Source organism: Sus scrofa, chromosome 3 (genome assembly GCF_000003025.6).
Source record: "Sus scrofa isolate TJ Tabasco breed Duroc chromosome 3, Sscrofa11.1, whole genome shotgun sequence".
Taxonomy (NCBI): domain Eukaryota; kingdom Metazoa; phylum Chordata; class Mammalia; order Artiodactyla; family Suidae; genus Sus; species Sus scrofa.
Genome location: NC_010445.4, coordinates 111976609 through 111992022, shown reverse-complemented (window position 1 = coordinate 111992022; position 15414 = coordinate 111976609). Strand labels below are relative to the sequence as shown.

The 15414-nt window shown below is 53.6% G+C and overlaps 2 protein-coding genes across 3 annotated transcripts; one reads left to right on the top strand and one right to left on the bottom strand.

The window, feature by feature from the left end:
* On the bottom strand, positions 537-4119 carry PRR30 (proline rich 30). Of its 2 annotated transcripts, none has more exons than XM_021088423.1 (2): positions 3548-4119; positions 537-3155 (listed from the first exon to the last, which is right to left on the bottom strand). In XM_021088423.1, the coding sequence occupies exon 2, from the start codon at positions 2646-2648 to the stop codon at positions 1455-1457; it is 1194 nt and encodes a 397-aa protein (XP_020944082.1). In that variant the 5' UTR covers positions 2649-3155; positions 3548-4119; the 3' UTR covers positions 537-1454. The 2 variants fall into 2 exon arrangements, with proteins under 2 accessions (XP_020944082.1, XP_020944083.1); XM_021088424.1 differs by having other exon boundaries at positions 537-3002.
* On the top strand, positions 8144-15175 carry TCF23 (transcription factor 23). The gene is made up of 3 exons (XM_003125295.4): positions 8144-8591; positions 9288-9530; positions 11297-15175. Exons 1-3 carry the CDS (start codon positions 8370-8372, stop codon positions 11474-11476), a joined length of 645 nt encoding a protein of 214 aa, XP_003125343.1. The 5' UTR covers positions 8144-8369; the 3' UTR covers positions 11477-15175.

The window sequence follows — 15414 nt, the reverse complement described above, 5'->3', positions numbered from 1 at the left end:
AATGTGACTTGTGTCCCCTGCCTCTTAACCGAGGCAGCGTGGACTTTAAAAACAGACCTGGCTTCAAACATGGAATCCACCGCTTTCTGTTATGAGAAAACCGCTCCCTGCCCTAACAACACCGGCCCTCTTCCTTGGCGGAGGTGGGTGCTGGCCATTCTGAAGGCTCTGCACCTGCTCCTCCGGCTGGGGGTTTGTGGGTGGGGGCTGCTCCCCTCTGATACCCTCAGAGGGCGGCCACTCGACCACCAGGCAGGGCAGGTTTTGGCCTGGCCCCCTACCCTTCCGAGGGGTCTCTGGGGTTTCTGATCACGGTAGTGAAGGTGATGCCAGAAAGATGATACCCGAATCGGGGTTCTTGTTCACGGCAGTCAAAGAATGAACTCTGCGAACACACAGGCAGCAAGCAAGCAAAGTTTTTATTAAAGGCAGGTAGATCGCTCCCAGGGTTGCTGGGAGGGGGGAGAGGAGCCCCCTTTCTCTATTGTCCTATAGGGGGTTTTATTCCTTAAAGTTGGGGGGGTACCAAGGTGGGGCCCAGAGAGATGTGGTCTTCTCCCATTGGCCTTGCTTAGTTATGTATGTCAGTCCTTGTCCAATAGGGTCCTAGGGATGGAAATGTCCCGTGAGTCTCAGAGTTTCTTTGTCCTCTTCTTTCCGTAAACTGAGTCACGGGGGATTAGGGATTAATGTCCATCTGGGGGTAGGTACATTCCCTATAATAAACAAGGGCTGTGGGGATGTTACTCCCTGGAGCCCTTAAGCCACACATGTTAATATCACAGAATGCGTGGAAGCCCATGCTCCTACACTGACTACCTGAGTTAACATTCTGCCTCAAGGGTGCTATGTTTCTTCGTGTGAACGCTAGGCCTGCCCTTCCCTGCAAGGAGTCCCCTCCTGCTGCTCCCCTGGCCACATGGGCCTGAGTCCTTACAACCTAAGGTGCAGTGAGAGGAGGGGGCCCAGTGGCTTCATCTCTAAGGATGCTATTATCTGTCCACCGAATTGAATTGTGTGAAGGGCCTGACAGAGCCCTCTGCACATCTCAGATCCATGTGGGTCCCTTGCCCTCCTCAGGTTCATGGCATCCACTCTCCCTGGCCCTTCTGTTTTCCTTTGACTCTTCCCCCACCCCTTGTTGGGTTCTGGTCCCCCTGAAGGTAGAGCCCTCCTGCACTGTATCTGCTCAGCAAGACACAAGAACCAGTGTTGCAGGGTCAGGCTTTATTGGATTCACTGAAGGCTGAGTGGGGCCTCAGGAGCGCTTGGTCCCCTTCAGCCAGGAGAGAGCAGACTCCACAAGGGGCTTCCAGGGTTCAGGACTGGAGAACACACCTGAGCTCCAGCCAGCCAGCCCTTCAGAGTGTTTTGGGGGCTCCCTGAGATCTGGGGCCTGGCAGGGACCATGGGGTTCAGAGGAGGCACTCCAGGGAGCCTCCGTGGGTCCAGAATTAGGGTGGTGGCCTTCCGTGAATGGGTTCTGGAGAGGCAGGCCTCTTTGGGGCAGAATAAGGCCTGGGCTTCAGGCAGACAGTGGCCTGTTTGGGTGCCTGAGTTGGAGACCCTGAAAACTGCATGGAGTTTGGTGATTGAGGGCCTACAGACCTGAGGCTCCCGGGCTGGGAGGGGGTTCCTGGGCCTAGGTCTGCCCGGGCCTGAGCTGCTAGGGCCTGAGATGCCTGGGCTTGACACCCACGGGCCTGAGCAGCCTCGCCCTGAGACCCTACTTCCTCCGGCCTTCTTTCTGGCAACAGGTGCAAGGCCCTGGCCTGGCCCCGAGGCAGACGAAGGCCAAAGCCAATGCCTATGCGGAGTGGTCCGGATTCCTGGCCCGGTGCACAGGGCAGTAGCTGGGGGAAAGCAAGCAGCCTGGGTCCAGTCCTGTACCTGGGGCTGGGGCAAGAGGGGCTTCGGGGCCGAAGACACACCAAGCATATAGGATACTCCACAACGGGGGCCTGGCCGGTTCTGCCTAGCCATAGGCGCTGCAAAAGCAGTAGCCGCAGGTCGTGGGCAATACGGCGGTGCCCCAGATGGACCACCAGGACCTGGGCCAGGGCTCCTGGGTCCCTGAACTCTGCAGGGTCCCTCTCGCTTGCCACGCACCCCCCCTCCACCCCACGGGACCTGGTGTCCCTGTACTGATGCGAGGGCCATGTCTGGCTGTTAGAGAGGACCCCACGAGAAGGTAGGCTGGGACTCCAGCAGGTGAGAGTGGAGCTGGGCAAGTCTTTGGGCTGGGAAGGAGACCGGCAGTGTGAGCCAGGGAGAGAGTTGGGGGGCTGAGAGGGAGAGGAGGAGTGAGTGAGAGTAGGAGAGGGGTATAGGCGGGAGGGCGAGGAAGAACAAGGCAGGGAGAGAGACGGGTAATTCTGATGAAAGAAAGTGGGGGAACTTGGGAGAGAGCAAGAGTAGGGGTGTAGGACAGAGTCAGAATTTGAGTCAGAAGAGTAGAAGTGGGAGCCAGCCGAGTGGGACCGCAGGGGAGGGGAGCAGGGTGGGTGGCCGGGACGGAGGGATCGCTGGGGAGGCTGAGGTTGGAGGTTGCAGGGAAGAGAGTCCACAAGCTGTGAGGGGCGCTGAGGGGGGTGCCCAGGGGATGCTGCTTTCTGTAGCAGCACCTGGTCCTTGTTTTGAGGCAACATTGCCTTGAATCTAGAAAGGACGGGGGCATCAAGACCAGAGAGGAGAGGCTGGGCGGAAGCAGGACCAGTATCTCTGAGGCCAGAAGTGGCTGAGAAATCAGGGCCTTCTGTGCACGGAACGTGGCTCCAGCCTGGTGTTGGTGTGGCTGTTGGTAGCCAGCCAAAGAGACACCTGTAGCACCAGACTCTCTAGGTGTTCAGGAGGAGCTTGGCTCTAAATTCGGCCTCTCACTTCTTTGCCGTCCACCACTGATGAGGGATGTGGGGGATGGAGAATCAGAACAGCCTCTTGGGAGCCAAGGGGCAGCAGCAGTTATCTGGGAGGGCCAGGGAGGAAGACACAGTCCACAGGTTCTGTAAAGAAAGAAACAGAGCCCGTGATATTGGGAGCACGGGTTCGTTTCTGGCTCTGGCTTAGGTACAAGGCTGGCTGGTTCACCAGGATCCCAAATCCACGTCACCTCTGGGGTCAGAAGAGCTGGCATAAATCTCCAGAGAAGGCGAGAGCTAAGGAGGGAGGAAGGGAGGATGGCGTTAGAAGAGGGTGCCTTGGAGTTCCTGTCGTGGCTCAGTGGTTAACGAATCCGACTAGGAATCATGAGGTTGTGGGTTTGATCCCTGGCCTTGCTCAGTAGGTTAAGGATCCGGCATTGCCGTGAGCTGTGGTGTAGGTCGCAGATGCAGCTTAGATCCTGCGTTGCTGCAGCTCTGGCATAGGCCGGTGGCTCCAATTAGACCCCTAGCCTGGGAACTTCCATATGCCGGGGGAAGCAGCCCTAGAAAAGGCAAAAAGACAAAAAAAAAAAAAAAAAAAAAAAAAAAAAGAAGAAGAGGGGGCCTAGAGGATGGGGCCTGAGGTCACACTAGGCAGGGAGGCTGTTCTGGTGCTGAGCTCTCACCAGTGAGGGTTCCTCTGGGCTGCGTTTCTCAAGGCACTTCAGTGATGAGCAGACCTGGGAGAGAGAGGAACAGAGTCAGCAATGGTGGATACACCCCTCTGCCCCTGCATCAGTTACCCTACACTCACTCTCACCCAGATTTCTGTCTGAGCCTTGCCCTCGATCCTCCTTCAGCCAGGCAGGGGCCTTCTGTGACAGGTTTTTGGTCTCCTAAACCTGAATCAGAGATTCTGCCAGCATCCTGGCAGAATCAGAGATTCTGCCAACCCCTGGTCCACGGGTTGCCCTAATCCCTAGCTTCCCTAATGCTGGTGTCCTCTGGCTCAGCCTGGCCCCAGCTAAGATGGCTTGGCACGCTCAGTAGCAGCAGCAGCAGTGGGGCCAGGTGGTGAAAGCCTCTGGGAGACGGGAACTTTGTCTAAGGGGCGGCGTGGCCGCCCCCTTTGGGAGCCGGGAGCTCCATTTCCTGAGGATAGTTCTCCGTGGCATCTAGTGCTTGTGTCACAAAGGTCAGGTGCTGACATCATAGACTCCCCTCCTCAAAGCTCTAGGACCTTCTCTCAGGGGTCATCCAAAAGCTGGCCCTTGTCCAAACAAACAAAACTGAAGCAAGCAAAATTCCTTGGGGCCTAGCCCCCACCCACCCTGCTCTCTGCCCATACACTTTACCGTTCTCACCAGCTCCTCCCTCCAGGCTTCGCCCCAACTGTACAGCCTGTCTGGGAGGGGCCCTCCCTTCAACTTCCTGTTTTCCTTTGCTTTCCGAGCAGTTGCATATCTTTTCCCCCTTGGGATATGCTTATATGTTTGCTTTTCAAAAAAAAAATCAGTTTTTATTATTTTTAGCATTATTGAGGTGTAATTCACAAATAAAATTGTAATATATTTAGAGTGTACAGGGAGTTCCTATTGTGGCTCAGCAGATTACGAACCCAGCTAGCATCCATGAGGAGGCAGGTTGATCCCTGGCCTCACTCCAGGGGGTTAAGGATCCGGCGTTGCCATGAGCTGTGGTGTAGGTCACAGACACGGCTCGGATCTGGCATTGCTGTGGCTCTGGTGTAGGCCAGCAGCTACAGCTGCGATTTGATCCCTAGCATAGGAATTTCCATATGCTGCAGGTGTGGCCCGACACCATCCCCCCCAAAAAAATTTGTGGCCCTAAAAGGCAAAAAAAAAGAAAAAAGAAAAGAAAAAAGAAAGAAATTAATTTGCGTACCTGTGTTCTGACGCACTGAGTTGCTTTTGCAGTTCAGAAATGCAATTCACATGATTCCCAAGTGCTCATTTATACTCAAATATAGTCCTTAAGTACTTTCTACATAAATCTCTCCATATTACTCTTATTTCCCACGTTGAAAACTGAGTTTTCTAGCTTGGGAATTATAATAACCCCTGTGCATATTGATTTTATCATGACTTTAACATAGTATTATGGCAGAAAAATGTGAGCCAGCCAGTTGAACCACTATTGCTTTTTTTGCCTTTTCGTTCTTATTGTTCTTTGAAGTATGCAAATAATAACAAATTCCGTTATACAAAATCCAAACAATATATAAGTGTAAAATTTTATTTTTATTTATTTCTTTATTATTCAACTATAATTGATTTACAATGTTGTGCTGGTTTCTGCTCTACAGGACAGTGACCCCCTCAAAGAGTAAAATTTTAAACTTGGCCTTGGTACTCTTCCTATGTTTACTGTCTCCAGGGATGTCCACTGTTGGGCCTCTATTTTTGGATATATCTAATATTTGAGTTTAATAATTATAATTCAGTTTCTCTGCTATGTATCTCTGTTTAATCTGTCGGTTTCTGAAAGAGGTGTGTCAAAATGAACAATCATTGCTGATTTATCTATTTCTTCCCACATTTCTGCCAGTTTCTGTTTGATGTATTTTTGAGGCTGCAAAAATATTTATGATGATTAAGACTTCTTGTTCTGGTCATCCTCTTATCATTTAGCAGATCACCATAAACTTTAAAAAACAAACCAACCCAGCTTTCTTCTCCAGAATTTGGAAAATGAACCATAGGGAAAACTTGAAGACATGAGAAGGAAGAAAAAATAATAATAAGGCTAAAAATTAGGGAAATGGAGACTTTAAATGAATATGGATTCACACTCATTAAGATGGCAGGTGTAGACAAAAACAAAGCAGAAAATGACAAGTGTTACAGAGGATGTGGAGAAACTGGCACTCTCATGCACCACTAGTGGTGGTGTAAAATGGTGCAGCTACTGTGAAAAACAGTTCCTCAAAAAGTTAAAAACAGAACTATCATATGGTCCAGCAATTTTTTTTTTTTTTTTTTTTTTTGCCATTTCTTGGGCTGCTCCCACAGCATATGGAGGTTCCCAGGCTAGGGGTCGAATCAGAGCTGTAGCCGCCAGCCTATGCCAGAGTCACAGCAACGCAAGATCCAAGCCACGTCTGCAACCTACACCACAGCTCATGGCAATGCCGGATCCTTAACCCACTGAGCAAGGCCAGGGATCGAACCCGCCACCTCATGCTTCCTAGTCAGATTCGTTAACCACTGAGCTACGACAGGAACTCCATGATCCAGCAATTTTACTTCTGGGTATATACCCCAAAGAGTCAAAAGCAGAGTCTCAAAGAGGTATTTGCACATGCATGTTCATAGCAGCATTATTTGCAATAGCCCACAGATGGAAATGCCCATCAACAGATGAATAAACAAAATGTGATAAATACATACAATGGAATATTATTCAGCCTTAAAAAGGAAGAAAATTCTGATTCTTGCTGCAACATGGATAAATCTTGTGGACATACTAAGTGAAATAAGCCAGTCACAAAGGGACAATTACTGTATGATTCTACCTATATGAGCTACTTAAAATAGCCAAATTCTTAGAGATAGAAAGCTCAGTGGCACTGGGGTAGGGGGAACAGGGACTTGTTTAACAAGTGTAGAATTTCAGTTTTGGAATGTGAAAAATGTTCAGTGGATGAATGGCAGTGATGTTTGCACAACGATATCAATGCCACTGAACTGTATACTTCAAAATGCTTAAGGAGTTCCTGTCGTGGCTCAGCAGAAACGAATCTGACTAGTATCCACAGGGAAGCTGTTTCGATCCCTGGCCTTGCTCAGTGGGTTAAGGATCTGGCGTTGCCATGAGCCATGGTGTAGGTCGCAGACACTGCTCGGATCTGGCATTGCTGTGGCCATGGTGTAGGCCGGCGGCTACAGCTTGAATTTGACCCCTGGTCTGGGAACCTCCATATGCTGAGGGTGCGGCCCTAAGAAGACAAAAAAAAAAGGTTAAAATGGTACACTTTATCATAACTTTTAAGGATCCAGTGTGGTCACAGATGTGACTCTGATCCTGTGTGGCTGTGGCTGTGGTGTAGACCACCAGCTGCACTTGTGATTTGACCCCTAGTCTGGGAACTTCCATATGCCACAGGTGCAGCCCTTAAAAAAAAAAGGCAAAAAATTAAAAAGAATACACAGACATTTCTGGAGTAAACTATACAAATAATAAAGGATATAGAAATTTTTGAAATAAAATGAGAACTATTCCATGTTTTTAGAACACGATTGACCTCAAGGTATTAAGACTCATGGATTCAATGAAATCCCAATCAAAATTTTGGCTGGATTTGAGGGGGAGGGCCATGCCTGGGGCATGTGGAAGTTCCATGGTCAGGGATCAAACCCATGCCACAGCAGCAACCCCAGCCGTTACAGTGACAATGCTGGATCCTTAACCCACTGCACCACAAAGGAACTCCTCAGTTGAATTTTGTAGGAACTCAACAAACTTTCTCTAAAACCTATATGGAAAAATAAGGGTTCAGAAATGATTAAATAAATTCTGAAAAATGAGTCAGAGGGGAATTTTATTCCACAAAATATGGACAAGTTACAAAGTCATAATAATAAAAGCAGTAGTGATACTGGCTCAAACACAGGCAAAAGGATCAGTAGAACAGACAGCTCAGGAATTAACCTGTTTATAAATATAGGAACTTAATACATGGCAAAGTGAGAGCTGCAATGAAAGAGGAAGACTGTTCCGTAGTGCCCGTGGCTGGAAGGGCATGTTCACTGGCAAGGGGGGGGGGGGGGAGGTCCTTTCAGGGGTGTGAGCAGGCAGGCTTCTCGCACAGGGAAGGAAGTTCAGAGCCCTTCCATGAACTTGAGTTCCAAAGCTGAAGCTGCAGGTCCATCCCAGGACTAGTCAGGGTCAGGCAAAGCTGGGGAAGGAAGCTCCTTTCCCCCCATCCTCTTCTCGTTTTTTTAAAATTCTCTTTAGGGCCGCACATGTGGCACGTGGAGGTTCCCAGGCTTCCATAGGAGTCGAACCGGAGCTGCAGCTGCCGGCCGTCGCCAGAGCCACAGCAATGCGGGATCTGAGCCACATCTTTGACCTCCACCACAGCTCAAGGCAACACCAGATCCTTAACCCACTGAGAGAGGTCAGGCATGGAACCCTCATCCTCATGGACACTAGTTGGGTTCATTACCGCTGAGCCGCAGCGGGAACTCCCCTCCTGCCTTCTTCAGCAGCGGCCTCCTCCCAGGGCTTGGCCACTCCCAGCATCCAGCACCCCCACCCCTCCGCTGCTGCTTGGGAAGCAGTCAGGAGGCTTTTCGCGGGGGCTGTGCCGGGTGGGCGGTTTTCCCAGAGCAAGGAGCGGAGCAGGACTGAGTTGGCGCCGGCTCCCTCTGATATAGACGCCGCTGGCTGGATGACCAGCCTGCCCTGCTAGCGTGAACCCAAGGGCTCCCTCAGGCACCGTGTTCCCACCCTGGGGACTGCAGCGCCACACCTCAGAGGTGTGGCATGTCACAGAGGGAGGCCGGAGGGGCACTGGCCATGCCCGGAGTGGGGCAGAGCCCGGCCAAGGCCACACCGAGGTTGCTAGCAGGCACCGACAGGAAGAGGAGCCGCCTGAGCAGGACAGGGCAGGACCTGTGGGAAGACACCAGCTGGAGCGGCCAAAGATGGAGCGGAGCTGCCCCCAGCTCCCGAGGGGCCAGGGCCAGGAGCCTGGCTCGTGGCCGGGTAAGGACATGCGAGCCCTGAAGAGGGAGCTGGGGGAGGCCAGGGCTGCAGGGGCCTTGATGTCACCTCGGATGGCAGAGCCTCACTCACAGTTATTGTCCTGCCCAAGAGAGGGGACCCTGGTCCCCTCCACTCCAAAGCTCCATGCTTGGGTGGCTGGGAGAAATCAGAACTGGTCTTAACCAGAGGGTGGCTCGGCGAGCTGGCCCAGCTCACTTCTCTGAAGGCAACGGAGGCGCCGAGGAGTGATGCGTTTCCCAAGGTCCCAGAGAAGCGGCCAGCGGCAGGGCCCGCGTGTCGTGCTGTCCTCTCCTCTCTCCTCAGCTGCCTCCTCATCTCGGGACCTGGCGGGGCCTCATCAGCCCTGCAGAGCAGGGTGTGGCCGTGTGCTCCGAGGGCCCCAGGGCCTCCTGATGAGCAGGATTCAGACTTAGGTGTGGATGGAGCAAGGGCCAGGGGAGGACAGTGGTGGACGAGAAAGGGTACAGGATTCTGAGTTCTGAGCAATGAAGTTTCCTCTCTTCCCTCTGATGCAAAATGGGGCCAGGCTGGGCGCTGACAAAGGGGACAAGACCCTTGTGTCTCTGCCCTTCCGCGTGCTGCTCCTCTGGCAGGAGACCTTGACCTAGGTTGCTCTCAGCACCCGGAGGCAACGGGGATCTGGTCTGACCCACTCACCCGGGGTCCTTTGTGCAGAGCGAGGCCAGTCCTGAGAACGCAGCCCGGGAGCGGAGCCGAGTGAGGACGCTGCGCCAGGCCTTCCTGGCCCTGCAAGCCACTCTGCCCGCCGTGCCGCCCGACACCAAGCTGTCCAAGTTGGACGTGCTGGTGCTGGCCACCAGCTACATAGCCCACCTCACCCGCACGCTTGGCCATGAGATGCCCGGCCCCGCCTGGCCACCCTTCCTGCGTGGACTTCGCTACTTGCACCCTCTCAAGGTAGGTCACGCGCCTGGGGCCTTGGGGAAGGGGCTTGGGGAGGGGGAAACTGGACTCAGGTCCCCGGCCCTGGGCAGAGCTGACATTGGAGCCGGCTCCTTCCTGCTCGCTCAGAGGGAGGGCAGCTGGGGCTGCCTCTTGGGACGGGGCTGACCCTGTGTTTCTCACGAGACGCAGTGGGGTGATGATTGGAAATGACTTCGGGAGAATGTGGTTCCTCCCGGGGGAGGGAAATTCTTAGGGGGCTCGAGATCCTGGGCGCTTAGTGGTAGAAGTGAAAAGGGGGCCATTTCCAGGGCTGGACCTGGGAAAGGAAACCACACCCAGGAGAGTCCTAGGTCCCAGGGGCATCACGCCCTCGTACAGTGCCTTGGTGTCCTCTGGACTCCCGTCCAGGAGGGACCTCCTTCTGGGAGAACAAAGATCTAAGAACGCATCACTCCGGAAGCCACCAAGCTGGGTGGGGGAGCGGCGGGGGCTGGGGGGGGGCTTCCTCCCAGCCTGCCCCCTACCTTTCCTGAACCTCAGTTTTATTATACGTGCAAGGGAAGATAATGTGAGTCTGAATTCACTTTCAGGGTATGGAATGAGATCACGAAGGAAAAGTATGATTAGCAGTAATCGTCATGGCAAGAACAGCTAATGGTATTTGTAAGGCCAGGAGCTAGACTGAGTGCTTTAGTGCATTTTAATCTTTTAATCCGCAAAGAACCAAATGAGAATCACTTGACAGATGAGGAAACCAAAGTGTAGGGGGGTTAGGTGGCTGCATGCAGTTTGAACCCCAGACCATGTGACTTCACACCCCTCCCGGGGCTCATCGCCACTAAGCAGGCCCCGGGGGTGGGGGTGGAGGGTGCCCCGTAGTGGGTGTAACGGAGGGTCGCCTTTCCCTCTGAGGACAGCAACTTTATTTTTATGGAGGATGCTTGTCACCACCTCTCTCCCTTCAACGCCATAGTTCTGAAATGTCCTGAAGCTTGAGATTTTTTTTGTTGGTGCAAATACAACCAAAGGGCAAGACTTTGAGACTCAAAGGGGTAACTCGGAGGTGCCAGTGGGGGCACAGTCGTTTCCTTAGCTGTAAGGTGCGGCCAAGGCAAGGCCCTTGCGTGACGTGGATGTGGATACTCTGCTGAAGAACGAAGGCGGACGAGAGCCCGGCTACGTCCAGGACTCCGGCAGCTTGGAGGGCTGGGGTACTAGCCAGGGGCAGTGACCCTCAGCTCCGGGGGTGGGAGCTGTCAGGAGGAAGGCAGACCTCGGGGCAGAGGCAACCTGGCATTTTCTGGGACTGTCCACCCTCTTGCTGGAAGGACAGGCAATCCTGGGAGGTCTCTGCTTAGATGGATCAGAGGGCACTGGTGTTGGGGCCAGAGGCGCTTGGGCGGGGACTGGGCAACAGGCGGGGTCAGGGCTGTTCTGTGTCAGAAGGAGCCTCTCCTCGCCCTCCTGCTGCCCTCCCCACTGCCCAGCCCCCAGCTGCTGCCAGCTCAGCCATCCACCTCGCTCCCCACCGTAGGGGGCTCCTCTTGAGGCCTTGCTCCCCTCAACCGCTCCTCCTCTGCCTCTCAGCCAGGCTCGGGTGGTCAGGAGAATGTGTGAGGCCATGAGTGGCAGTAAGCCCGAGGCCACTGTCATGGAGCGGTCTTGGCAGGGGAGAGGAGGGTCTCAGGGAGGGAGGCTAGGCTCTGGGTGCCAAGGATGACGAGGGGTGGCCCTCATGAGCATTACTCACCCCCCACCCACCCCCCCATGATTTGCAGAAGTGGCCGATGAGATCTCGACTCTATGCCGGAGGCCTGGGCTGCTCTGGCCTTGACTCCACCACAGCCGCCACCTCGGGACAAAGAACAAAGGAGGCAGAGGCTGGGCCCCAAGGCTCTGGAGAGGCGGATGCTCTTCTTCCCACCAGGCCACTCTCACCAGCACTTGGTGACAAGTGATCGTCACAATCACTCTTCCCTCCTGGACTGCGACTCGAACTTAGGGACCTGGACGCTCTGCCAGGCCCTGCTCATCTTCACTCTGACTCTCACCCCGCGGATCCTGGGCGGGCTCAGCGCCCAGGTCCCAGCACGCGCACTGGGCAAAGCGGAGGGCACGTCTGTGATGGAGAGTACTCGGGAGGACCAGGGGGCAGATCCTCATCGTGTCACCCGGGGCCTGGCTCTTCATGGCAGAGACACGGGCGGCGGGCAAGGAGAGGGTTTGATCGGGGAGGAAGGTGAGTTAGGGCACCGTTCCCTGCTTTTGTCCCCTAAGATTCCCTCAGACCCTGAGAGACTGCAAGAAGGCATACATGGCTGCACAGGTGCAGAGGTGGGGGGCCCGGCGGGCAGCAGCCGCAGGTGCTGATGGGAAAGCCCGGAGCCCCACAGGCCCTTGGCAGCTGCGAGTGTGAACAGAGCCAGGCCGGGGTCACCTGGGCAGAGGGGCGACTGAGGAAGGGAACGTGCTTGGCTGTTGCACCATGAGCGGCTTCCCTGACGTCAGAGGCAGGAGAAACTGAGGCATCTTGAATCCACGTTCTAGTCCTTTCCAGATGCCTCTCATCACCACGTTTTCTCCCTCTCCGGGCCCTGCATCCTTCCACTCTTTTCTTGATATGAGTGATAGTTACAGGTCGGGCCCTAAAGCTTGCCTTGCTTACCTTCCAGTAATGAGAGAAAATTGACCCAGTCCTCATTGCCTCGTCTGAGATCCCAGAGGCAGCTCCACCGGCACTGAAGCCGGCGGCACCTCAAGGCCGTGCCTGTGGCAGCTTTTGATAGACTCAGTTACATCCTTGAAGGACCTTAGAAGGAGAAAGTGCACCTTTTCCAGGGGATAAAACTTACCATCTTTCACTATGTTAGAGACCTAACCTCCAGGACAAACCAGATAGGTCTGGGTTCTCTGGGCTCCTTGGACGATGTTGGCCGAAGGCCCCACTGGCCCAGGAATTATTTCTACAGTCTGTCTACAGATGAGCGCTCTGGGGCCAGCTCCTCCCCACAGGCGCTGCCCTCCCAGGCTCTCCCTTGGTCCTGCCGCGGGTGCCAGAAGGCTGATAACACTTCAGTGGAATGTATCTCTGGCCCTGAAGAAAGAGCTTGAGGAAGAATCACAGAGGCTAGACCTACAGAAAGCGACTTTCCAGAGCAGGTGTGGCCCCTGAAGTCCAGACAGAGAAGGAGTCACTTTGTGGTTGAATTTCAGGGCCTCGGAGTGGGAGGCCATGGGCCAGGCCAACTAGAGTCCCACAAAACTCTAGACGGAAGCCTTAGACAGAAGCCACCATTGCCATCGGGAGGTCTAGTGAGATTCTGGCTGGCTGGGTGCGAGGGGGGGTCTGAGGGCTGGCGTGAGGAGCCGCTCCTTCTCCCCAGGGCTGGCCGGGGTGGCAGGGGAAAGGGGGCTGAGGGGGTGACTCAGCACATTGGGGTGGAAGCCGAAAAAGAGACACAGAATGTCCCAGCTGCGGCTGCATGAGACGGGGGAGGGCAGCTGGACCGTGGCTCAAAGCCATATGGGGAGTAGGCCTCAGCCAAGGCCAAACTCATAAATCTACCGAGTCTCCGCTGAGGGGCCCGGAGAGCTTGTGCAGAGCTGCTTCTGGGCAGCTGGACGGGGCCAGGCGGGGCAGAGACCAGGTGTGGGTGGGCACGAGCAGACTGTTCTTCCCAAGACCATAAAAGTCCAGCTCGAATGTTCTATTTTTAGAGCCAAATAACAGTATCTCCCCTGCTGAGTGGACCACGTGGTCGGAAGAGAAGCAGATGAGTCTCCTCGTGGCACACGGTCTCTCCCTGGGGATGAAACAGGGAAAGCTGGCTTTGGCTGTGCACTCAGGAGCCCAGGATAACTCCAAAGACTAGAGTCTGGGGCATGCTCCTCCCGTCCCACTTGGACTCCGGCCTTTGCCCAGTAATATCAGACACTATGGGGAGGGGGGAACCATAGCACCCCAGCATCGGAGTCAAGGAGGACCAAAAGGGATGCAGGAGTTCCCATTGTGGTTCAGCAGAAACGATTCTGACTAGCATCCATGAGGATGCAGGTTCCATCCCTAGCCTCGCTCAGTGGGTTAAGGATCTGGCATTGCCGTGAGCTGTGGTGTGAGTTGCAGATGCAGCTCGGATCTGGCATGGCTGTGGCTGTGGCGTAGGCTGGCAGCTGCAGCTCCGATTTGACCCCTAGCCTGGGAACCTCCGTGTGCTGCAAGTGTGACCCTAAAAGGGGAAAAAAAAAAAAAAAATGAAAGAGGGATGCAGCTGGTGGAGGGCTGTGGAAGGGCAAGTGCCATCATTACACGTTTCTACATCGGCCTTGGGATCTTTTCAGGCAAAGCTGTTTTCCTTAGTGTTCTAAACAGTCCTCATGGGGTCCAGAGGCTGTCTCCCCACACCGGACAGCACCCAGCACAGGCAAGCCAGGGAGCAAAAGGGCTGCAAAGGGGCAGGCAGAGCCCAAGGAAAAACCAGGGGATGGATGGGAATAACCAGAGGCAATATCAGGTCAGAGACTCACAGATGAACCAGAATCAGGAGTAACCCCTTTTCCTCTGCAGCAGAGGAAGGCCAATACCTTCCCATTGGGAGACCCCGGGAACAAGGGTATGTAGGAAAGATGCTCCAAAAGGAAACAGGTGACAAAAGGACACCCGGGTGGCCTGGCTCAGGAATGAGAGGGATGGTGGGTCCACTTGGGTATCTTGTACCCCCCCATCCCCAGTGCCCATGACTCGGGGTGAGGGTGGAGGCAGGGATGTCAAGGACAGTGTCCCCGGGGCTGGATGTGCCTGTGCTGGACGTGCTTTCTGAGGGGCAGCAGAGTTACAGGGCGGAGGCGTATATGGGCTGTGGGGAAACAGAGCTGGCTTCTAAGAATTAAGGCGGAGGCGGCAGATGTCACTAAATTGGGAACTAGGCTAATTAGAAATATAAAATCTAGTCTCGTCTGAGAAATTCCCTTTCTCTTCCCCCAGAAGGAGCCTGGCTAGGGTGAGTCAGATGGCACTGCCGTCTCCCTTTTGTGGCCCAAGCCCTAAACCCAGGGCCCCCGCAAGTTTGGTGTTTAAGACAAACTGTAGCCAGTGGGCCAAATCCAGCCCCCGATTTTGTCAGTAAGTTTTTGTGGGGATAGTGTCACACTGTTTACACACGATCTGTGGCTACTTTCCTGATACAAAGGCAGAGTTGAATAACTGCAACAGATGGTAAAGCCTAAAATATTTACAGAGTTTCTGTAAAGGAACTCTGGTCCTTTACAGAAAAAATATGCTGACATTTGCTCTTGATCAGAGATACGAAAAATGTGGTCTGAGAACCCCAGGGGTCTCTGAGACCCTTTTGGTGCTCTAAGAGGCTGAAATTATTTTCATAATGCAAGACGTTCTTTGCCTTTTTTCACTCTTTCTCTCTCAGGAGTGTGATAGAATTTTCCAGAAGCCAGATGACATGTGATAGGGCAACAACAGATGGAATGTAGCAGCAGACAGGAGAATCCAGCTCTCAGACATTAAAGATCTCTGCAAAAACATAAAACAGTTCCACTCTTCTCACTACAGATTTTCCAACATGGGAAATAATTATTTTTCATAAAAATGTTATGTATATTTGCATATAGGGGGTTAATGTTATTTTTAAATAAATATTTTTAAAGTCTCTATTTTAATTTCTAATATGGTAAGTGTCAATAGAAATCACCCAATAAAAGAGTTCCCGTTGTGGCTCAGCAGTAATGAAACCAACTAGTATCCATGAGGATGCGGTTAGATCCCTGGCCCCACTCAGAGGGTAAAGGATTTGGCGTTGCCGTGCACTGCAGCATAGGTCACAGACACGGCTCAGATCCCCCAGTGCTGTGGCACAGGCTGGCAGCTATGGCTCCAGTTCGACCC

Bases quoted from the DNA above. Each gene is read 5' to 3' on its own strand.
- PRR30 (XM_021088423.1), bottom strand. From the start codon at position 2,648: ATGTTGCCTCAAAACAAGGACCAGGTGCTGCTACAGAAAGCAGCATCC.
- TCF23 (XM_003125295.4), top strand. From the start codon at position 8,370: ATGTCACAGAGGGAGGCCGGAGGGGCACTGGCCATGCCCGGAGTGGGG. The intron at 8,592-9,287 runs GTAAGGACATGC...TCCTTTGTGCAG, and splicing joins GGAGCCTGGCTCGTGGCCGG to AGCGAGGCCAGTCCTGAGAA. The intron at 9,531-11,296 runs GTAGGTCACGCG...CATGATTTGCAG, and splicing joins GCTACTTGCACCCTCTCAAG to AAGTGGCCGATGAGATCTCG.